Source organism: Trichosurus vulpecula, chromosome 3 (assembly GCF_011100635.1).
Source record: "Trichosurus vulpecula isolate mTriVul1 chromosome 3, mTriVul1.pri, whole genome shotgun sequence".
In the NCBI taxonomy this organism is placed as follows: domain Eukaryota; kingdom Metazoa; phylum Chordata; class Mammalia; order Diprotodontia; family Phalangeridae; genus Trichosurus; species Trichosurus vulpecula.
This window is the reverse complement of record NC_050575.1, coordinates 82804465-82828432: the sequence shown is the minus strand read 5'-3', so window position 1 is coordinate 82828432 and position 23968 is coordinate 82804465. Positions and strand designations below refer to the sequence as shown.

At 40.6% G+C, this 23968-nt stretch overlaps 1 protein-coding gene across 1 annotated transcript in view; it reads right to left on the bottom strand.

Moving 5' to 3' along the window:
• The window catches only part of DOCK2 (dedicator of cytokinesis 2), a 513031-nt gene that overhangs the window by 471470 nt on the left and 17593 nt on the right, over positions 1–23968 (bottom strand). The window contains exons 2-6 of the mRNA XM_036749404.1: positions 17904–17987; positions 9165–9205; positions 5773–5828; positions 5103–5199; positions 3306–3454 (exon numbers count right to left, since the gene is read on the bottom strand). Coding sequence (XP_036605299.1) covers positions 3306–3454; positions 5103–5199; positions 5773–5828; positions 9165–9205; positions 17904–17987 — 427 coding nt within the window. The remainder of the gene's footprint in view (positions 1–3305; positions 3455–5102; positions 5200–5772; positions 5829–9164; positions 9206–17903; positions 17988–23968) is intronic.

Here is a 23968-nt window from a genome sequence, read left to right as displayed (position 1 = left end):
AGTTATGACAATCAAAGAGATAATATTTTAAAGCATTTAGCACAGTGCCTGGTACCTAGTAGGCGTTATGTAAATGCAAGCTAATATTATTTGAGGCAGTTAGGTGGAGCGGTAAATAGCATGCCATTTCTGAAGGCAGGAAATCACTAGTTTAAATTTAGATTCAGGTACTTCGTAGCTGTGTGGTGACCCTGTGCAAGTCACTTAAATCAGCATCAATCTCCTCATCTGTAAAATGGATGTAATAGCAGCACCTACTTCCCATAGTTGGCAGGTTGTTTGTCTACAATAAGGTAATGCTTGTAAAATACTTTGCAAACCTTAAAGCACTCTATAAATGATACCTATTATTATTAAATACTAAAATAATGATTTAAATAATTTAATATAATAAATTTTTTAAATAAAATTTAAATTTTAGATTAAATAATTTAGAATAATTAAATAATAATATGCATAAAGACGACGATCAAAGTAGAAAACAAAACTTCCTAGTGAATGAAAAGGAAGCATTTTTATATTCTGACAGCAAGAAGCCTGTGCAACACTTGAAAGGACAGTGTCTAAAATTGATATGTAATTATTTTAATGTGGGGAGCTGTCTTGTTCTTATTCTTGAAAATTGATCCTGGAATCCCAGGCTTCACTTCTTATTAATGAAACCACAACTATCAGGGTAAAGCATGTTCCTAAGCTTAGCAATCTCAGATTTGAGAGAGAGAAACATAAAGTTGACTTGTACCTAGAATATTAAAAAAAGAAGAAGAAAGAAGAAAAAAAACCTTCTCTAATTCTGTTACTAATTTTCTGACCTTAGGCAAGTCTCTTTTCTGGAAATTAGGGGACCACTCTAACATTCTATGACTCTGATTCCCACCTGGAGTCAAGGAATTCTTCTCTCAGAGACAGCGATGTAGTGAGAGCTAGAGGGTGCAGGACCTAGACCTAGGTTAAAATCTCAGCTCTGCTCCTTGCTATTCATAGGACTATTTAACATCCTTGGGTCCAAGTTTCTTCATCTATAAAATGAGGGAGTTGAACTATGACCCTGCAGATCCCTTCTGGTTCAAAAGCTTCAGTACTCCAAATTATTACCTAGGGCCCATTGGTGGCAAGTACATGTAAAGTAGGTACTTAATAAATGCTTATTATTTTTGTTGAGTTTTTATCATCATGGCACCGTTTCTTTCAGGGGATGCTTTTTTTTTTTGAAACTCCATTTTCTTATCTTGCTTAAGACGGAACTACAGTGGCCACATGTGTACATGGATTTAGTGTAGACAAATGATTAGCTTTAGCCATATTGCTGCTCAGAATTTGCAAATTCAAGCACTCAGCCAGCCTCCACCTCCCCTTGTAGCAGGGATTTTATACAGGTACCATCATAGCCAAAAAACAACAAGGCATTAGCCCAAAGCTGGAGGTAAAATCTGTACTTTTATGTGAGCCCCTGGACAATTCTGTCACATAGTGCCATGGAAAGAATGATGGGTTTGAATTCAAAGGACCTGGATTCAAATCCCACCTGAGATACTTACTATCTATATGACATTATACAAATTGTTTTGCTTCTCTGGACCTCAGTTTCCACATCCATAAAGTGAGAGGATCAGACTACTACTCCTACTGCTGGGTTCCCAATCACCCGCTGCCTCCCCCCGCCCTTCCCCCAAGATACTCATCTTGCTCCTTGAAGGCAGGGCTTATTTTAATTTTTGTCTTTGCATCTCCAGTAACTAGCACAGTGCCTGGCTTGGAATAAATGTCTGTTTGAATTGATCTGAATTTAAATGAATTAATTAGATAACCTCTAAATGTCCTTTCAGCTCTAAGTCTCTGACTGTCTTGTGGCCTGGGCTCTTAAGGCTGGGCTTAAGATTGGGCTGCAGGGAATACTTCCCATCTTGTAACTTTCATAGCTACAAAACCAAAGATCCCAAGAAAACCATTCCAGGTCTGCAAGACTCAGTCAATCTTCAGCTGGAGAAGACAGTATGAAGCAAGTGGTGAGGAACTTCCCTCAGCCCTTTGATTCAGACTGTAGAGATCTCTGAGGCCACTTTTCTCACACTTCCTTAAAAGAAACTGGATGAAAATAAAAGCACAACAAGGTTAGGCCCCAAAGGAGATGCTCTGAGCACCCCCTCTTTCTCAAGAGGAATGCCAAACACCCTTTGCCAGGCAGCTGGTCTCTAGACCTTCCTATTAAGTGAGCTGGACACAATCCAAGCATTCACTATGAAGCAATACTTAAAAGTTGTCAAAGCCCCTATTGTGAAATGGTATGCCAACAAAATTCCCCAGATTTACTGAGCCATGCAACACCCCACAGAGATTCTGCCCAGCTCCTGAAACCCTTTCTACCTGTTTTTCTCATCCCTCAGGTAGAGCAGACTGTCACTCAACCATCAAGGGTGCTCACAGCAGGCAAAGGTAGAAACACACTCCCAACTCGACCTCCCACCTACATCAGGACCCCAAGGGGGCTCACAGCAAAGAACAGTCAGGCCCAAAGTCTCCCTGGCTGGAGAAAATGTTGTCACCTTTCTTGTTGAGACAGTGTTGTTTTTATTCCGACTCACTTCACTTTCCCTCTAACTATGAGTGTACTTTGTTGCATATGCCTGTGTTATTTCCCAGCATGGAGAGTCAGTGCATGGCAGGTGATGGGCTAATTCTATGAAGGCCAGGGGCATGAATCAGTGAGCCAAGATTCTGAGCAGGGGGCAGAGATGCATCAAAATACTGAAAGAAAAGTACTTCTTGGATGATGAATCCAAATGACTATGCTCACCAGTCATTTGGAAGGAAGTTAAATGTATGCCCCAAATATCTCAGCCCAGTTAAAACTGCAATACAAGGCTTCTCTCTGCCTCCATATGCCCATACATCCCAAGGGGTGACTGTGAAGCACTAGGAGCATTGCTGGGGACAACAGCCGTCCAAATAGAAAGTGGTAAACTCCAACCTAAAAATAAAACCTAGGTTATCTGTTTTGCAGGGTGGTAGGGGAAGGGGTGACGAAGAAAGAGAGAGAGGTTAAGAGAAAGAGACGGAGAGAGGAAGGGGGAGGGGGAAGAGAGAGAAAGGCAGAAGGACAGAAATGAGAAAGGGAGACAGGAAAGTCAAAAGAGAAAAAAGGAGAGGGGAAGGGGGGAACAGAAAAGGGAGTTTGAGAGAAGAAAGAGTAGGTGGGGAAGAGGGTCAAGAAGAAGAAAAATAGAAATAGAGACAGGCAGAAAGAGAGAGAGAGAGAGAGAGAGAGAGAGAGAGAGAATGTTTAAAAAAGAAAGAAAGAAACGTACCTGTTGCCATAGTCAATTTTTGAAGTGACTTTCTGCTTAAGTTCCTTCAGCTCATCTTTTGGCAGAGTCCCGGACAAAAGCTGAGACCTCCATTCCATCAGGTCATACATCATGCTCTGCACTTGGAGAAACCGCTCTTTTTTGCTGGCCTGGGAAACAAGAAAAGACAATATCTGTTACCTACATTTTATCAACAAAAAAGGTTGCAAACTGCTCCCCCTCCACCCCCACCTCTGGGGAGAACACAAGCCCTAGGCTAAATAAACGAGTGTTTAGAATGAGAACAGAAGTGTCCATACTAACAGAACTATTGTCTCCCAGCTTTGCTTCTAACTCTCCAGACTGTCACCATGCCTCAACTTCCTTCTTGCCCTGGGACTTCCTCTGCTTCCTTGGTCCCCTTCTCCCACTGATGAGTCTTTTCTGGGCCTCCATTTTGGACAGAGGCCCAGGCCAACTATTCTCCATTCCCCTCTTGGATTTGCTCCTGACTTTCCAGACTGTCGCACCATACTCCCAAGTACCTTCCTCTCCCCTTTCAACTCCCACTTACGTATTATCTTCCTCCATTAGAACATAAGCTTTATGAAGGCAGGGACTGACTTCTTTCTTTTCCTTCTATTTGAGTCCCTAGTGCACAGAATGGCACCTGGCACATAGTAAATGCTTAATAAAGTCTTGGTGATTGATTAACTGGGTGACCACTGGCACCCCAATGTAACTATTTTGGGCAGAATGTATTCACATAAATAAAATGATGTTCATAACGCACAACACAATGCTAGGCTTACCAGGCACCTCTCTACAATGAATGAAAGGTGGGGATACAGCTCCAATCACCTGGTCATGAGTTACATGGTAAGTTAGATTGCTGCTGTAAACTGCCTCCAAAGCTTCCAGCTGCCTGCAACAAGCTAAAACTTTCAACTTGCTACTGAATCACTCATCATGGGTCATGAAAACCCTGGCTAGACCAGGGATTCTTAAACTAAAGTCTATGAACTTGTTTGGTTTTTGAAAAAATATATATTTCAGTAACTCAATTTTAATATATTTTCCATTGTATTTCTACATATTTATTTTATGCATTAAAAACATTCTGAGTTTACCAAAGAGGATCATAGACTTCACCAGACTGACCAAGGGGTCCCCTAATCTAGATCTGATCCATACTGAACATGGCCATAATATTAATCTTCCCTCACCACTACCTTAATGTTGTCTTTCCCATGATAGCTCCCAAGTCCATCAGCTTCCAGTGTCATTAGCAGAAGTACAGGCTCACCTGGGGAGGCTAGATGGTGCAGAGAACCTACACACACATGCCGCCCACTCTTAAAATTCTATTTCACCAGATTTTCATGATAACACTGGGGCTGATTTCTCCCCTTCTGTTACAGAAGCATACCTTCCTGGACTGCTCCCCAACCTACCACAACAAGAAGCTGAATTCATTTTGTTTCTTTTAGATTTGCAGCTTAATTTCTTTGGGCCTAAAGACAACATGAGCAGTTGTTAAACTTCATGGTTGCTTTATTTATAAAGGAAGAAGGAATAAACGCATACCTCCAAAGGCTACCTACAATGAAAAAGTACATTGAAGCCAGGAATTTTTATTCTAGTCCCACAGAGACAGCATTAGTCTCTGCCCTTTGGCCAAATTATTTCCTCATTTAAGCCTTTAAAAAAAAATTTTTCCCGAAACCACCAAAGCTTAATTCCAAGCCTAGATTCAGTTTTCTTAGATAAGCCCAAACATCATCATGTACGGGTCTGCCATAGGGGAGCAAGTCTCACCACATACAGCTGCTTCCAGATGCTGCCCCACTCCCAAAGCGTTGTTGTTACTTCTTGTGCCAGGGGAAGCTCAGCAGGAATAATGTTCTCAGTATTTCTGGGGTAGGGGAGGAGGTGGGGGGCAGAAGGAGAGGGAGGAAAAGAAAACACACCAAGAATATGAGGTCTAGGATGTTAACAGGATTAAAAAATACTAGCAAATCTTTAGAGAACTCACAGCAGCTCAGAGCTGCCTTAACCGGCATGAAACTGAGCCATCTGCAATAGCCATGCTAATTACATTATGCAAATTCAAGGAGCTTCCCTTTCTAAATCACTGCCCTCACTAGGGTGGACTTTTCACGTTCCTTACTGAAGATTAATCTTCAAATGAATATGCTTTGACAGGATTTGCCTACAAAATGCTTGATTCTGGAACATTCCTGAGCTCAGCACTCCCCCAGAAATCAAAGATCTGAACAGGAATCAATTGGTATTATACCTTCAGACTAGGAAAAGAGAGAAAGCCACAGTAATTGACAAAAAAAAAAAAGAGAAAGAGAAAGAACAACATGGAATATTATAGTGTTATGGTACATTCCCTTTCAGAATGATTCAATAATGAGTGGTATTCAAAGCTGCCAAGGTCAAGGATAAGCCATTTCAGAGTCCACCAGCAAAATGGAGATACCTTCTTTTTTCAACTGTAACTTCTTTGATGTGAATAAAGGATCTTGGAAATATCCCCTGTTGGAAACAAAAAGAATTATTTTAAAAAAATATATGTCACTACCCAAATGATTTACCTTAAATCTTCATGTTCTCAAGACATCAAGTTCAAGTCCTGATTTAGTTTTCCTTCAAATGAAATTAACAGAGACAATGTCAGGTGAGGGAAGAGGATATTTCTGCCAGGTGATAGTCCCCATTTCAGTTTAGAATCAGTATGTATTCTTTGTTCCAAAGAGCTCTGCATCACCAAAGGCACCAGAGGATGCCCTTCACAGAACAGATGGGGCGGAGAAAGCTTCTAGGTACATATCATAAATTTGGAGTTGGAAGTGTCAACAGAGAATCACAACTTCACAAAACTTAGTTTAAACTAGGTTTATTACAAGAGCAATGGACATGCATGTGGAATCCAAAGAATTCTTAATCCATACAGAAGTCTGCATCTTATGACAGTAGGACAAAGGAAGAAGGAGAAAATACAAATCTCTACCTAAAGGGGAATGGCATGGGAAGCAGAAAGGTATAGTAAAGGTGAGAAAAGGACAAAGCCCCTCTGTAAGGGAAGGAGCAAGGCTACAGCAAAAGCCACATTCTTCTCCATGGGGAACTGCTAGACTATGAAGATAGGATGATCTGCTTATTTACAAGGGTCCCAGATGAACAAGCAATTTCCCAGTCTAATGCAGACACTGACTGGTGCCTGTCTTGACTTCCAAGGACACATAGGGAGTCTAGTTTGGGATGAGAACAACAAATTCTGTCAGCTGGGTCCAGTGTTTCTGGAAAATATGGCAACTCAAAAAGACAAGTTCAGAAGACCTCAACATTCTTCAACAGAAGGGACCTTAGAAGTCAACTAGTTTGACCCGTTCATTCTATAGATGACACAGCTGATGACCAGAAAAGTTAAATAGCATGTCCAAAATTAGTCAGGTAATGAGTGGGAGAACTAGGATTCGAACCTGTGTTCTCTAACTCCAAGTCCAGAATTCATTCCACTATAACACACTATATTGACTCTCCAGATATTCTACTGAGATTGCTAGCTTCTGAAATGCTAGTTGGGAAAATGAACTGCTTCCTTCAGCCCCGTAATCCAAATGATATCTTCCACAAAAACTTTTTTGGCTCAAGAGATATAAAGAAAGAGAGAGAAGAAGAAGAGGAAAATACGGAAAAATGTCAATCACCAAATCATGGTTTTGAAGATTTAAGTCTGATCCCTCATATGTGGACATTTCAAAGTTTAAACTGGTTTTCACACTAAAGAATCCCTCTCCTGGATGTCAGATGAATTTAGGATAGAAACATCTCAACAAATATTCATTTGAGTGTGTTTTGAGAGCTCAGAATAAGATAAGCATACTTCCCCAAAAGGCCTGTCTATCAGGAGGAAAGATAAAAATATTTTTTTCTTCTACCATCAACTTGCTTTAGCTTACAGGAGAAGCTCTAGCCACCATGCCAAGTCCATTGATAACCCTGACAAGCGAAAGCATTTAAAGTAGTCTTAAAAGCAGTATTGGGGAAACCACTGGACCCTGAGTCAGGAGAGCTGGGTTATGGTCCCAACTCTGCCACTGACTGGTTCATAACCTTGGACAAACCAATACAATCGATTGGGGCTTCTGTTTGCTTATTTTTAAAATAAAGGGATGGGATTAGTCAGGGATTCTTAGCCATTGTGAATGTGTGAGTGTGTACTTGTGTTAGCAATCTCATGAAGCCTGTTGATGCTGTCTCAGAATAATGTTTTTAGACTATAGCAATCTACTCTTTGATGAACCCAACGAATCCAGCTTCTGGGCTAAGAATTCACTAGTCCACAAAAACTACTGGGAAAATTGGAAAATGGTATGGCAGAAACTAGACATAGACCAATATCTTATACTGTATACCAAAATAAAGTCAAAATGGGTTCATGATTTGGAAATGAAGGCTTATACTATAAGCAGTTTGGGAGAGCAGGGAATAGTTTACCTATCAGATCTACAGGAAGGAGAAGAATTCATGACCCAACAAGAGATGGAGAGCATTACAAAATGCAAAATGGATAATTTTGATTATGTTAAACTGAAAAGTTTTTGTATAAACAAAGCTAATGCAACAAAGATCAGGAGGGAAGCAGAAAATTGGGAGAAAATCTTTACAACCAGTGTCTCTGATAAGGGCCTCATATCTAAAATATATAGGAAAAGCCATTCCCCAATTGAGAAATGGTCAAAGGATATAAACAGGCAGTTTTCAGAGGAAGAAATTAAAGATATGTATAGACATATGAAAAAATGGTCTAAATCACTATTGATAAGAGAAATGCAAATCAAAACAACTCTTAGGTACCACATCTCTCCTGTCAGATTGGTTAACATGACAAAACAGGAAAATGATAAATGCTGGAGAGGATGTGGGAAAATTGGAACATTAATACACTGTTGGTGGAGTTGTGAACAGATCCAGCCATTCTGGAGAGCAATCTGGAACTATGCCCAAAGGGCTACAAAAATGTGCATACCCTTTGACCCAGCAATACCACTCCTAGGGCTATATCCCAAAGAGATCACACAAGTGGGAAAGGGACCTGTATGGACAAAAATATTTATAGCAGCTCTTTTTGTGGTGGCAAAGAATTGAAAATCAAGGGGATGCCCATCAATTGGGGAATGGCTGAAGAAGTTGTGGTATATGAATGTAATGGAATACTATTGTGCTATAAGAAATGGGGAAGATATAGACTTCATAATGACCTGGAAAGACCTATGATGCTGAGTAAGAGAAGCAGAACTAGGAGAACATTGTACACAACCACAGACATATCGATTCTGTGATGACTAACTTTGATAGACTTGGCTCTCCTCAGTAATACAAGGCTCAAAGACAGCTCCAAAGGACTCATGATGGAAAAAGCTAGCTACATCCAGAGAAAGAATTATGAAGTCTGAATGCAGATTGAGGAAAACTATTTGTTCTCTTTTTTTTCCTCTTTTTTTTTTTTTGGTTTTGTTTCTTCTCTCTCATGATTCATTCCATTGGTCATAATTCTTCTTTGCAACTTGACTATTATGTAACTAAGTTTAATGCAAAGGTTTATATAGTATCTATATCAGACTGCATGCCATCTTGGGCAGGGAGAAGGGAGGGAAGGGAAGAAAATTTGAAATTCAGGAACATGTAGAACTAAGTGTTATAAACTAAAAATAAAAATCTAATTTAAAAAATGATAATGTTTTTAAACATACAATAAAATATGTAGGATTTCATGGACCCCAAGTTAAGAACCCGGGACTTTAAGTCCCTTCCAGCTCTAACATTCTAAGATTCTAATCAACTCAGACATGAAACAATGTGCCTTACCTCTAACATTTTGTGCTTCATCAGGTATCCTCTATACCAATCTAAAAGAAAAAAAAAGGAAAAAAATGAAAACATTTCCATAACATTCTGATAAGTGTTTTAGAAATAGACCAAAAAACTCCTTTAAAACACCTAAAGTTATCAAGAAGATATAGGAATTGCAGAAAATATCCTGAAATAAGGTTGTCTGTTCTTAGATAACTGATATTAAACCTCATGCCAAAACTTAAACAACAGACAAATTAAAGAGTGATGATTGGCATTTCCTTGTTTGTATATGATTTTTTTTAAGAAATTTGGGGTTAAGTGACTTGCCCAAGGTCACACAACTGGTATGTGAAGCTGGATTTGAACTCTGATCCACCTGACTCCAGGGCCAGTGCTCTATCCACTAGTACTACCTAGCTGCCCCTCCCTATCACCTTTCACAGCCACTTGCTTCTCCCCATTCCTACTGTTATCACACTAGTGTAGGTCCCCACCATCTTTCACTGGGACTTCTTAAGTCCAAACTGACCTCCCTGCTTCTAGTTCCTCCTTTGTCTAATTCATCTGTCAGAAAGCGCCCAAAATAGCTCTAATGCACAAATCTGACCATATCTATTCTCGACTTATAAAATCTTCAGTAGTTCAGGTTCCTAGAAGATAAAATAAAATCTTTGCATAATACGCATGGAGAGGTCAGGCCTTACCTAAGGCTATCAGATGAGTCAGGCTCAGGGATACAATGCAATAAGACACCCTGCAGACCATAACATGCAAAAAAAAAGTTTCCTTATTAATAGCAAAGGATATAACCTCTAAGGTTAGATAGAGGGCTACTCCCCTTAGCCTCTGCATTCACCATGACAATCCACCACTCTAATAGGTCAGAATTGTATTCTTTTCACAGCAATAGGAGCCCTGGTAAAAACCTCCCACATCAATACACCATAGGCTGGGTCTTTTATGCCCCAGGCAACAAGTAAACCAAAACAACAATAGCTCCAAAAATTGACTTCCTATCCCTCTAAAGGTAAGCCAGCCCAGGTCACTTAAACATGGGCTATCCTTACCACATCTGGCATTAGCATCTCTCCACAATCTTGCTTAAACTTATATTTCCAATTTCATTTTGTGTGACTCTCATGTACACGCTCTAATTTTCTGCTCCTCAGTCTCATCCTACTATGTCCCATCTCTATGCCTTCCCAGGAACATCCATCCCCTAAACCGGGAAGGTACTCCTGACTCATTCCCATATATTTAAATTTTCTCTTTCTTTAAGGCAACCTCAAGTATCAGCTCCTTGAAACCTTCCCTCATCATTACATGCCAGCTGAAAGTGGCACCTTCCTCCCTAAATTTTCCTACATCTCTTTGTCTGGATTTCTCTTTTGCCTCTATTACACCTTACCTTTCATCATCATCATCAACATCATCATCATCGTCATCATCATCATCATTATTATTATGTTGTTTTTGTTGTTGTTGCATACAGGTTAGTATGGGTGCACAGCAATACAGGGCTGTGTCATTTCTTCCTCCGTTGCCCAGGACAATGCCTGGTACGTAGTCATATTTAATAATTGTTTTTTGCTCTTTTCTTTCTAGAAATGCCAAAAATGATGATTCAGAGAACAAGACTAAATTTGCACACCACCTTTCAAGAACCTCCCAGCTTGGCACAGAGGGTAGAGGGCAGTCAGTCCTAGAGCCAGGAAGACCTGAGTTCAAGTCTTGTCTCCCACATATACCAGCTGTGGGAACGTGGGCAAGTCATTTAAACTCTCAGTGCCCCCAAATAACTCTCTAAAATATAAGTTAAGAATGGATGGAGTTTCCACAATGAGGAGTGGCCCACACGGATGAAATCACAGTTTAGGATAACCACCACCCTTTCCAAACCCATCCTCCAAAAAGAAATATTATACATTAGATAGGCCCTGGAGTCAGGACAACCTGAGTTCAAATCTGGCCTCAGACCCTTACTAGCTGTGTGACCTTGGGAAAGTCAGTTAACCTTGACTGCCTCCAAAATATAAACCTATTATGAAAGATCGCATATGATGTAGACAAGAGATGGGATTAGTGGTGAACCCAGGAGGGGAAAAGAAGTGATTGATGGTGAAGAAGAAGAAGAAGTAGAAGAAGAAGAAGAAGAAGAAGAAGAAGAAGAAGAAGAAGAAGAAGAAGAAGAAGAAGAAGAAGAAGAAGAAGAAGAAGAAGAAGGAGAAGGAGAAGGAGAAGGAGAAGGAGAAGGAGAAGGAGAAGGAGAAGGAGAAGGAGAAGGAGAAGGAGAAGGAGAAGGAGGAGAAGAAGAGAGAAACCAGAGAATCCTATTCATACTGTCACCTGCTTTTTAAACATGGCACAACATCATCAGTTGCCTTGAGCTGCCAAATCAATCAATTCAATAATTGTTTAATACCCATTTACTATCTACCTTTTCACTAAGGACCTACTCCTATTCCTCATCATGATTTAGAGGTAACTTTTGGGTTCTCAGAGCTTATGCCATGGACCACAGCTGCTGGTAGAGAAGCCTTGAATTGGGGCACAGTCTTAGATTGTATGTCTGTCCTTCAAGAACCCAAAAAAGACCAGGAAGGATTATCATCAAGTTGATTCTAGAGAAATGGAATTTTTTAGCTATAGTAACTCTCAAGGAACATCTGATAAGTTACAGTGGTCGCCAGTTATGCCCTCAGGAAGAGGGGGTAACTCACATCTGTGAAGTTATAGGTCCTTTATGTATTAACATATTGGAGTACAATGTTGTTAGGAATATAAAAAAAGAAGAAAATGAGCTCCTTACCATCAAAGAATTTACAATCTAGTTGAAGAAACAAGATACATAAACATGAACAAAACTGGAAAAGTGTATAAAATCGTTCCAAAAATACATGCTAAAAAAAAAGAGATCACTAGGATGAAGTGGGTGGGATAGGCTTAGTGGGAAAGATGTGACTCAAGCTGAGGAATGAACACAATTTAGATAGAAGATTATTCCAGGTAAAGAAACACCATGAGCAAAAACTTCAGAATGAGCATGAAATACTCTAGAGATAGTGAGAACACTTTGGCACAAACCATTCATTCTGGGGAGGAATAAGAATATGCTGGAAAAGTGGTTTGGGACCAGATTGTAAGAGCAAACTGAATGCCAGGTTGAGGAGTTTGGATGTTGTCCTATAGGCATGGGAGAGGAGGTGGGAGGGAGGGAGGGGAGGCGTGTATTGTGGGTTCTGTAGCAAGGAAGGGGCATAATGAAAGCAGCAATTGGAAATGAATTTGGTAGTGATGTACAAGATGATTTAAAGGGAGATAGACTACAAGGAATCTCATGTACTCTTAGCTCCAATGACCTACTAGCCATTCCCCAAAGATGACATCCCATCTCCAGCTTCCATGTCTTTGCACAGGTCTGGAATGCACTCCTTCCCTACCTTGGCCTCTTAGGACTGCCAGTTTTGTTCAAAGTACAGCTCAGGAGGCACCTGTACACAAGGCCTTTCATAAGCCCCCAGTTGCTAGTGCATTCCCACCAGGTTCCTCTCATTACATTAAGATGGTTTGTTACAAAAGCCTTCTTTGATGGCAGATAATTCAAGAAGCATCAGTTAATTTAGTGCCTATTTTGGACAAGGAACTGAGCAAAATGCTAAGGCTCCAAAGATAAAATAGAACAATCTCTACCCTCCAAGAGATTATATTTTACTGGAGAAGAAGAGGACAATAAGAACATACAGATTATGTATAAAGTGATATAAAGTAACTCAAATAAAGAAAAAGCACTAGAAATTGGGGGATTTTGAAAGGTCTCATGTAGAGGCCTCCAAGTTCCTTAGAATGTACTGTTGACAGAACTTGGAAATTCTGGAAGAGGAGTGGCTTTATGGAAGGTTTGGACATATTGAATTTCAGACATCTCCAGAACATCCTTCTTCCACTCTCTGAGGTTTATAACCTTTGTGTCATCCATGAGTCTCTCTCACCCCACAGAGCCAATTAGTTATCAAGTCATGGTGATTCCACCTCCACAAAACCTCTCCCACACATCCCCTTTTCTCTACTCTACTACCATAGTTCAGGCTCCCATCACTTCTTACTTTTTTTATTGCAACAACTTCTTGTTGGCCTCCTTCCTCAAATCTCACCATGCCGCTCCATCCTACATCTTGATACCTAAATGATTTTCCTTAAATATACATCTGACTGTGTCACTTCCCTGCTCACTCCATTCGAGTGGCTCCCTATTGCCTTTAGGATGAAACACAAACTTCTCTGGTTAGGTTTTAAAGCCCTTCATAACCTGGCACCAATCTATATTTCCAGTCTCATTGGCTATTACTCTCTCCCTCCCACACTCTGTGATCCAGCCAAACTGGCTTTCTCTCTGTTCTTCAGACATAACGCTTCATCTCACATACATACATACAGACAGACATATATATATATATATATATATATATATATATATATATATATATATGTATGTATATATATATATATATGGAGAGAGAGAGAGAGAGAGAGAGAGAGAGAGATAAGATAGATAGATAGATATGTATATGTTTTGCACTGGATGTCTTCCATGGTAGAAATGCACTCACCCCTCATCTCTTCCTCATAGACTCCTCTTCCTGCAAGGTGAAGCTTAAGCACTATTTTGTACATGAAGCCTTTCCTGATGCCACACATACCCCCACCTTTCCAAACTGCCTTGTAGTTAACTACTTTATTTGTATTTGTATTTTATTTTATTTAGATTTATTCTCACTATTCTCATACATGTTTTTTGTTTCTTCCCCTATTGAAACGTAAACTCCTGAGAGCAGGGCTTGTTTCTTCATATTAATATCCCCAGAACCTAGCACAGTACCCAGAACACAGTAGGCACGTAATAAATGCTAGTTTATTGATGACAGAAGGATTCGTAAGATGGCTAACTCAGCTTGAAGGCCAAAAACTCTAGGTTCCATTCCACCAGCAGCAGCAACAGCAACAGCAATAAATATTTGTTAAGCACCTACAACATGCTAGATGTTATACTAAAAACACTGGGGATACGAAGAAAGGCAAAGCCAAAATCCTTGCCCTCAGTGAGCTCATAATCTAATGGAGGAAACAACCTTCAAACAACTATGTACATACGAGACTTTTATGGTATAAATTGGAGGTAATTTCAGAGGGCAGGTACTAGCAGTGGAGGGAGGTGGGGAGAGAAGGAAGCAGGAATGGCCTCCTGCAGAAGATAGGATTTGAGCTGAATCTTGAAGGAAGACAAGAGACATAAGAGGTAAGGAGGAAATGCATTTCAGGATCCAGGAATGAAAGACAGTCAGTGAAAAGGTGCAGACAAGAGATTGAATATCTTATTGGAGAAATTGCTCTGAAGGCAGATTGATGTGGGGTGGTAGACTAGCCCGCTATCTCCAGAGATGGCTAAAATTATTGTCTCTCTCTAATAAAATGGGTGCAGTCCTCTGAGAGCATGAGTTTTGTGTACAGCCAATATTAATGAATACTCTGACTTGAAAAGCCTTTGAAATTATTCAAGCAGATCCAAATGCTGGCATTCATCATTTTAGTAAATAAAATGCATCTGTCAGGAGCCTCTTTACCATAACCTCATTACTGGGATGACAGATTGTTGTTTAAATATGTCCACAACAAATGGGCAGCCCAAAACAACTTAAAATGTGACCACCCAGCTGGCTCATTATTATGGAGAGTGGACAGATACTGCAGAAACCTCAGAAGCCTAGTACAGATGCAAGCTATTTGCCCTATGCCTTATCAGATAGAAACTGTAAAAATATCCCTGTAATTCCATTTCTCTTATACATGCCTCAGCCAGGATAATAGCATGCTTATGATTAGAATTCCCCCAATTAGAATTACCTTCTACTTACATCTTAGGGTGCAGGGCTACCCACATCCACCAAGAATATGAACAGCTGTCAAGCAAACAACCTCTGACCGCGGTTAAGTACTGACTCCTTGATCTCTGACTTGACCTCCTAGCCCCACCCCCCACCCCCGGCTTTATTTAAGACCTTTGTGTTAGTCCTTGTTTGGATATGGCTACCCAGCCTGCTGAGTCCAGACCTGGCCCATATTCAAAGCTCTTCAAGCTCACTAGGAGCTTGTCTCTAATGTAGGAGCTAGGTCTTGGTGCATTCTGTAGCCTAGCAGATACTACTGACATGTAAATAGGCAAGCAGTGGAACAACAAGCATTTATTAAATTTACTCTGTGCCAAGCACTGTGCTAAGAGCTGGTGATAGAAATATAAATAGTAAAGAACAAGATTTTCTGTGGGCTCAAGGAGTTTATAGTCTAATGGGAGAAGACAAGACAAAAAAGGAAAATGAAAAGGAGGATGAGGAGAAAGTAACTAAAGAGGTCCATAGAGTCAGAGGCAAATGATGTAAAATAAAATCCCAGGTTATACAATGATATAACAAAGAAAGATCTCTATAACAAAGCATTTTTCAAGTCTCAGAATCTCTTAATCTCTTTAGCTAGAACCACTCTTTCCCGCCACCTGAAATTTCTCACGGCACCCCACCTTTTTTTGTATCTCTCCTACACACACATATACAATACTTCAAGGATCCACATTTCATTTGTGTGGATAACCTTTCCACCAACCCAGATCACAATTCTTCCATGCCTTAGCTTCATGACTGCTGTAGCAAAAGAAGTCATCTCTGAGTGGCCAACTTTTTGGTGATGAGATTTTCTAGATCTAGCCAGGATGGTCCCTGGACAACAGAGATAGGCTGATACTAGGTCTGAAATCAAAGCCTTTGGCCCTCCACCTGGGCAGAACCTACCAGAACTTATATTCCACTGGCATAAAGAAGGAGGAGGAGAAGAAGGAGAAGGAGCTTTCATGTAGTTTGGTTACCATGGTACAGCATTAGGTTTGTAAGACACGTATGAAGCTGTGTATTACCTCTAGTGCTCTCTCCTTGCATTTCAAGTAGCTGCCCCCAGTATGACATTATCCAAAACTAGGCTTTTCATGAGTATAAATAGAGGATAGAATAAATTAGCACACAATACTAGGCAACTATGCTTTTTCTTTTTTAATTTTTTTTTATCTGTAGGAAATGGCCAGAAAGAAAACTCCCTCCACTAAAATACATTATGATATGAGTACAATTTATAGTCTTAAAGAGATGCCTGCGGCACTAAGAGGTTATATGACTTGCCTTTGGGTCACACAGCTAACACTGTAAGAGTGAGAGGAAAATAACCCTAACTCTTAGAATACCCCTCTATCAAATATGACATGCTACCTTCCCATTATTAAAATAATAAAGCTTGATATTAACTAAAGTCTAATTATTAATATTAGCATTACATTTTTAAAAGTCATACATTCAAGTGAAGTGAACAAGCATTTATTGAATGCTTACCATGTTCCAGGCAATATGCTAAACTCTAGGGATACAAAGAAAGGAAAAAAAATGATCCCTACCCTCAAAGAGCTCACAGTCTAATGGAGGAGACAACATGCATATAACTATGCACAAACAAGATATATGCAGGATAAATTGATGATAATTAACCAAGAGAAGGCACTGGAATTAAGAGGGATCAGGAAGAGCTTCTTGTAGAAGGTGGGATGTTAGCTGAGACTTGAAAGAAAGCCAGCAAATTAAGGAGGCAGAGATGAGAAAGGCAAGCATTACAGGCATGGGGACAGCCAGAGAAAACGCCTAAGGTAGGGAGATGGAATGTCTTGTACAAGCAACAGCAAGGGGCCAGTTGACACTGGCGAGCAGAATCCCTTGGGGTGAGTAAGGTGTGAGAAGACTGTTAAAGTATTATTAGAAAATCTAAAAGCCAACCGGAAGTCCTGTTATCCAGTTATCACTTTGATAACTGAGTGGAAGGTTGACAGAAATTCTGCAAAGAAATACACTGATTTATTTTGTAACAGGGTCAGAGAGAGCCTGTGGAATATTTACCTTTTTGCTTCAAGTTCATCACCTGGGCCTGATTTAGCTCTATGGGGCCTAGCAGTTTAAAATGATAAAGCAGCTGCCCAATTGGCCATTGAATAGGAAAAGGTAAAATTCAGCAAGGGGCAGCTAGGTGGTGCAGTGGATAGAACACTAGGCCTGGAGATAGGAAGACCTAAGTTCAAATCTGATCTTAGACACTTCCTAGCTGTGTGACCCTGGGCAAATCACTTAACCCTGTTTGCCTCAGTTTCCTCATCTGTAAAGTGAGCTAGAGAAGGAAATGGCAAACCACTCCAGTATCTTAGCAAAGAAAACCCCAAAAGGGGGTCACGAAAAGTAGGACATGACTGAAATGACTCAACAATATAACCACCCCTTAAGCTCTCTTCCCTTGGATCACTGTGAATTACCTCAGGATTTTTTTTCTAGTTGTTTATAGAGGGAATAGGAGGAAGGATGGCTAACCCCATCCCCAACCCTGCCACACCTAAGCCTTAACCAATTTTTCCTTTGGGCCCCCAAAAAAGGTGGGGGAGACTCTCATGGGACTTAACTTAGTCTGGCTCATGTTCTTGGTCCAGAGCAGATGAGTTCCTAGGTAATGAAGGGAGTGAGCACAATGCCCCAGCCTTTGGGTCTAGCCTCTGTCGGGTAATGCTAAATTTCTCTAATGCTAAAAATATTACAGTAAGTGCTATAGGAGTAACAGCAGAAAATAGCCCAGATGTCTCACAAGGAGAGGCAATGCCAGTTTCAAAGAATACCAACCACTTACCTCCACAGGTTTCCTGGATCCGCACCACATCACCAATCTGCAGGGAGAGCTGGGGGGCTCCATTGCCTTGAAAGTTATATATGGCTACAAAGGGAAAAAGACAAGGATAGGCAGATTAGAACTCTGAGAAAGCAGGCCCATTCCCCAGCAAGAGTCATGGGATCATGGACAGGGTCATGAGATCACAGATTAAGAACCAAAAGGGATCCTTGAGGTCATCTGATCCAATACCCTTATTTTACAGTTGAGGAAAATAAGGCCGAAAGAGGCAAAACCCATGGTTTTTCTGACTTCCCAGACTTTGGCAATATGCCTCAGCTGAAGGCTCACCCTCCTTGCCTCCTGAGGCCTTCTCACACAGGACCACACCTCTTGCACTACCCAAACTTCTCCCATTGGAAGGGTTTAGGCCCTTATTCCCCTCCTTCCCCTTCCAAGGTAAGCCCTTTAGAGTAGGGATTGTCTTTTTATTTTTTTTAAGCTTGAATGTATATACTTAACACAGTGCCAGGCAAATAGTAAGTGCTTAATAAATGCTTTTTTGCCTCACAAATTGAAGACAAGTGTTGGAGTTAAAAGAGAAACGGATAGTCCCCTAAGAATAAAGCAAGAGACCATTGCTATGGTTTCAGTGGATGAGTTTGGGTTGGGGGAAAAGGAAGCTTGCCTAGAGGCAGGAGAATATATGGAACTTCTATAAATCTCATCCAGGCCTCAGCATCTCTGAGGAATCCTACAGTCTAATGAAAAGGATTCAAATACCCAAATGGATTGGAGATCTCAAAGATCGTCAGCCAACTAGCTTTTATTAAGCACCTACTGTATTAAGCACTAGGAATACAAAGAAAGGTAAAACAAAACAAAAACATTCCCTATTCTCAAAGAGGTCACAGTCTAATGGGGGAAACAACATGCAAACACCTATGTAGGGGAGGGAGGGAAAAAGCATTTATTAAGTACCTACTGTGTGTCAGGCATCGTGCTATGCATAGCTTGCCCAGGGTCACACAGTCTAAGGCTGAATTTGATCTCAGGTCTTCCTGACTCCAGGTACAGAATTCTATCTACTGTACCTGCTAGATGCCTATGTTCAAACAAGATACATAAAGGATAAATTGCGGGTAGTCTCAGACGAAAAACATTCGCATTAAGGAGGATCAGGAAAGGCTTTTTGCAGAAGGTAGAATTTTAGAAATATGAGGCAAAGTTCTTAGCAGAAAGGGTGGGAGAGGGGAACCATAAGAGGCTTAAGGGGGGAGGAAAAGTTTGGGAAGGCTGCTATAGCAAGAAGGATAGCCAATCAATTCAGGAAGATATAAAAGGACTGCCTCACCACAAGGAGGCCCAGGTGAGATTATATACCGTGAATTTGTAGTGAGCCTAATTCCCATGGTTTCATAACTTTCTCCAGCTTCATTCAGCAGCACATGAAGAGGAGCAAAGGAAGTAGATGATGGAGGAATCCAAGGCTGAGGCTTGGCAAGACAAGGTTGGTGACAAGATAAGAAGCAAGGGACTCAAGAGAAGAGGACAGGGTAGAGGTGAATGGGATCACCTAAGGGTCAAGTGAGAAATGCATCCAGGGCAGAAATGATGACCTAGACTCCCTCCAAAAGTGCAGATTGCGATCCATTCATGCTTGCCCACCCACCCTGCGTGACTCTTATTCATGTCTTTCCATAAGTTCCCCACAGAGGATCCACCCAGTGCCCCTAGTCCTTTATTTGGTTTCTTTTTAGACTGAGAATGCATCAGATTATGGAGGCTATCCACTACCTATCCCTCCCTCTTGCCACTAGACCGGCTCTCAGGAAAAGCAATGTCTACCTCATGTAATCTTGGCTAGTTTTTCTTTAAAAGGCATTGAAACCATCCCAAAGTCTTAATTGGTCCAGGGAACAAAGGCTCAAATTACTGACATAGCTTCCTGATGCCCTCAATAGAAAAAACCCGTACAGGAGTCAGGAGCTCCAGGAGTTCTTCCTTTAGACGCTGCACTGCAAATGCAAAGTGTACAGCTAAATCCCTGCTGCATCCTTGCTGAATATTTTTTCCATGCCATGATTAAGTAAACCTCCTTTTGTTCATTACAGAGGTTGGTCTACAAGTGTTTCATTCCATTCCATTCCCCATCCTAACCACTGGAAATCCCAGGTTCAAGCTTGGCCTATAACACCAGCCCATTTTCTTTTTGAGTCATAGATTCTTTTTGGACATCTGTTACTACCATTCTTCAAAACTCATTTGTTATGCTGTGAAGGCTACTCATACCCCCCGTACATCAATTGTTGTCCATTTCCCTCTGAATGATACTCATTTTTAATTCTTCAGAATATTCCACAGCTCACAGGAACACAAGTATTAAAAGATGAGACTTTGTTTCTGGGAGACAGTAGAGGTCATTAAATGAGCTTTGCGGGTTCATTCTTTCCCTTTTTAATTTAGGGCCTACTAACTGTTCATATCATTGACTATAAGAAAGCATTTGATTTAACAGAGTAAAAAACTATATTAATGGAAAGGACACAGGGTTGAAATCAGAAATGGTGTTCAACTATTAATTAGCTCTATGACATGGTCTAGAGAGAAAACTGAATTCAAGTTAGGAATCAGTAAAAACCACTTAGAAGGCCTGAGTTCCAGTCTCAATTGCACCATGAGCTAGCAGTGGGAACTATTTTAATTTATATTTTGTTGATGCCTGTCATTTTTTTCATCACAGTTATTCCCAGATGTGCTTCCCCATACAGTGAAACTTTCCTTACAACAACAACAAAAAAATACCCACTAAGTAAAACCAAACCACACAATTTCCAGACATGTGATTGTGTATATAGCATTCTCCTCTATAGCTCCCTACCTTTCCAAGGCAAAAAGAAAGGTGCTTTTTCTTGACTTCCCTGAAACTAAGATTGGCCATTATAATTAAAGATTTTTTGTTTTATCTTGTCAGGGCCTTAATACTACTTCCTCACCATGGCCTGTACTTTGATCTCTCCACCCAACCAGAAACTGTGACTCCACCTCCTGAATCTCCTGGCCATGATGTGAGACTTTTCCCTCATTTTGCCACAACTCACGCCTTCATGCCATACGTATCCCCTGACCCACCATTTTCTGGTACCCTTTAATGTGTGGCCTTCCTCCATTAGAATGAAAACTCCTTGAGAGAAAATACTGTCTTGCTTACTTGTATTTGTAATCCCAGAAGTGTACAGTATTGTACTTAACAAATGCTTTTTTCTATCTATATCTATCTAGCGATCATCTATCTAAGCATAGTGTTTGGCTTCATTCTAGGGTTCATTTCATTTATTGTATGGTAATCATTATGCACACTAATGTTCCTGGTTTGGCTTACTTCATTCTGCAGCATTTTATATATGTATATATATATATATATATATATATATATATATATATATATATATATATATATATATGTATATCTTCCCATGTGTCTCAGGATTTCTCATATTTATTGGTTCTTACAGCACAGTAATATTCCATCACATTCATATACCACAAAATATGTTCAGTCATTTCCCAGTCATTGGGAATCTACCTTGTTCCCAGTTTGGGTGTTTGTTTTGCTTTGTTTATTGTTACTACAATAAGTATTGCGATGAACAGTTTGGTACACGTAAGACTCATTTTTATCTTTCATTTCCTTGGAGTGAAATCTCTGGGTCAAAAAGTAAAAAAGAATTTTTTTCATTCAAGCCTGTGATTTCACCTTGCTATGGAAACTCCCTCAATAAGTGTAGATCAGAAACCGAGTACTTTATAGTCTTAGAGTTGCCTGGAGCATTGAGAGATTAAATAGCGGTTTGCAAATGATTACTCTGTCAGCCTCTGTCAGAAGCAGGATCTGAATCCAGTTCTTCCAGATTCAAAGACTCACCCACTAACAACCACATTGCCTCTAGATATGGGCACTTCGGCAAGTGACTTAATCCATATGGATCTCATCCATCAAATGGTGATAATATTTTCTGTCCTACATAATGGTTATGAGAATAAAATGAAATAATTGATGTGAAAGCAACCACTTTGGGGATGTGCCACAAATGGACAGTATCTTTGTTATTGTTGCTGTGGAGGTTTGGGGGGAGCAAATCTGAAGATTAGCCCCAAGCCTTTTGCCCCAGAGTTGAGGCTGTAATACCTATGCTCACCCTTATTTTCACACAAGGAACATCTATGTTGTTCCTATGTTGTGCAAAGTCTTGGCTAGATCCTATTGGAAAGGCAAAGCCAAGTGAAACCCAGCCCCTGCCAGAACAAGTTTAAAGTCTAATAGAAGGCATGAGGAGTATACACGGGGCGGCGGGGGAGGGGGGGGGGGAATGTGGACAACACTCAGTGCCACAAGAGCTATGGAAATTGAGAAGGGAGAAATTACCCCATCTCGTCAAATCACCTCAACAATTATTCTGGGGGTTTGGGGCATTGCTAAGGAACCAAGATATGGAAGGCAACCTAAAGATGCTTAGTCCAACTTCCTTTTCTTAAAGAGGAGGACCCAGATTACAAAGTGGATGACCCTGTGTTAAAGGGCTAGGGGGAGAGGAAGAAGGGGAAATGCAGTCAGGCTTCACTTATCTATCTATAAATGAATTATCTCTGGCACCCCAGGACTTTATTTCCACCGCAAAGCCGGTAGAGTTCAAGAGCAAATGACCAAAGGAAAAATATGAAGTATCATGCATGTATCTTGGACCCCATTCCCAATCCAAATGCAACATTTTGTATCAAACTTTTATAAAGGAAACACCATTTCTCTGGGCAGGGAAGAGGTGTACACACACACACACACACACACACACACACACACACACACACACGAATGACTTAGCCAGACCACTAGAAATCTGCCTACTTGAATATATCAAGAACACAGTCAACAACTGAGTTTAATTTAGTGTATCTTTCTAGAGGGCAGACAGGATTAAAGTAACCTCGTTAATCCCATAAACAGAAGAAAAAATATATTTGCAACAAAACTATAATAGAAATAATAATACCCGCCCTCAAGGCAGTGCTAGGAATGAGGTTTTCTAGGCAATACACAGGATGTGAGTGGGCAGGACTGAAATGGGGTTTTCTTATACCTCCATTGTCGTGGGTGGGAAGCAGTGACAGTAAATGCCATGCTCACGTGGTCTGCCAAACAGCATTAATACCATTACCAGTCTTGTTATATAAGGGAGGCAAAACTATAGGGTTTAACTAAATTTCTCTTAACATCTACCTAGCTCTTCTCTTATCCTAGCCATCTCTGTGACAATCGCTCCTTCCCCCAAGCCTACGATGCAGGGTCATACACAAGACTTCTCTCTCTACCCCAGTGGTTTTCAAAGTGGGAGCTGGGACTCCCTGGGGGACTATGGATTGACCCCAAGGGATGTGTGATCAACCTGTGAGTTGGATGTCAGTTTGTATCCCATCCTCACCACAATAGCCCATTATGTGTCTTGTCTCTATCACAACCACACCTCTCCTTATTTCCATTAATCATTCTCATAGATTCATGGCTTCAGATGCAGTCCTATTTTTCTATTCTTGTTTGTCAAGTTAATAATAACAGAAAGGAAAATTCAATTGTCTACCCCCTCACTCTGTTATGCAAGTTCCCAACCATGCCCTTGGAGGCCTGCATGGGTCCTTCAGGGCTTCCAGGCACCAACAACAGCAGCTGCTTCTTCTCCAGGAGGGAGAGCACTTTGCACAATAGGAAAAAAAAAACTTCACTTTCTACCCCCTTTTCCTTAACAGTGGGACAAAATGAATAGCCCAGGATGAATAGACATCCCAAAGTTCCTTACATTATCCTTCTTCTCAGACCCTCTTCTCTTTCAAACCTCCCCATGGATTGTATTGAGGGTACTACCCTCCTTGCAGTCATCCAGATTCTCACAACCTGATTAGCTTCAACTTGTCCCTTTCCCATATACCTGATCATGTGACAAATATCATCCATTCTACCTCCACATCTCTCCTTTCTCTCTATTCTCACAACCACCAACCAAGCTCAGGCCCTCATCATCTCTGGCCAGAGCTAT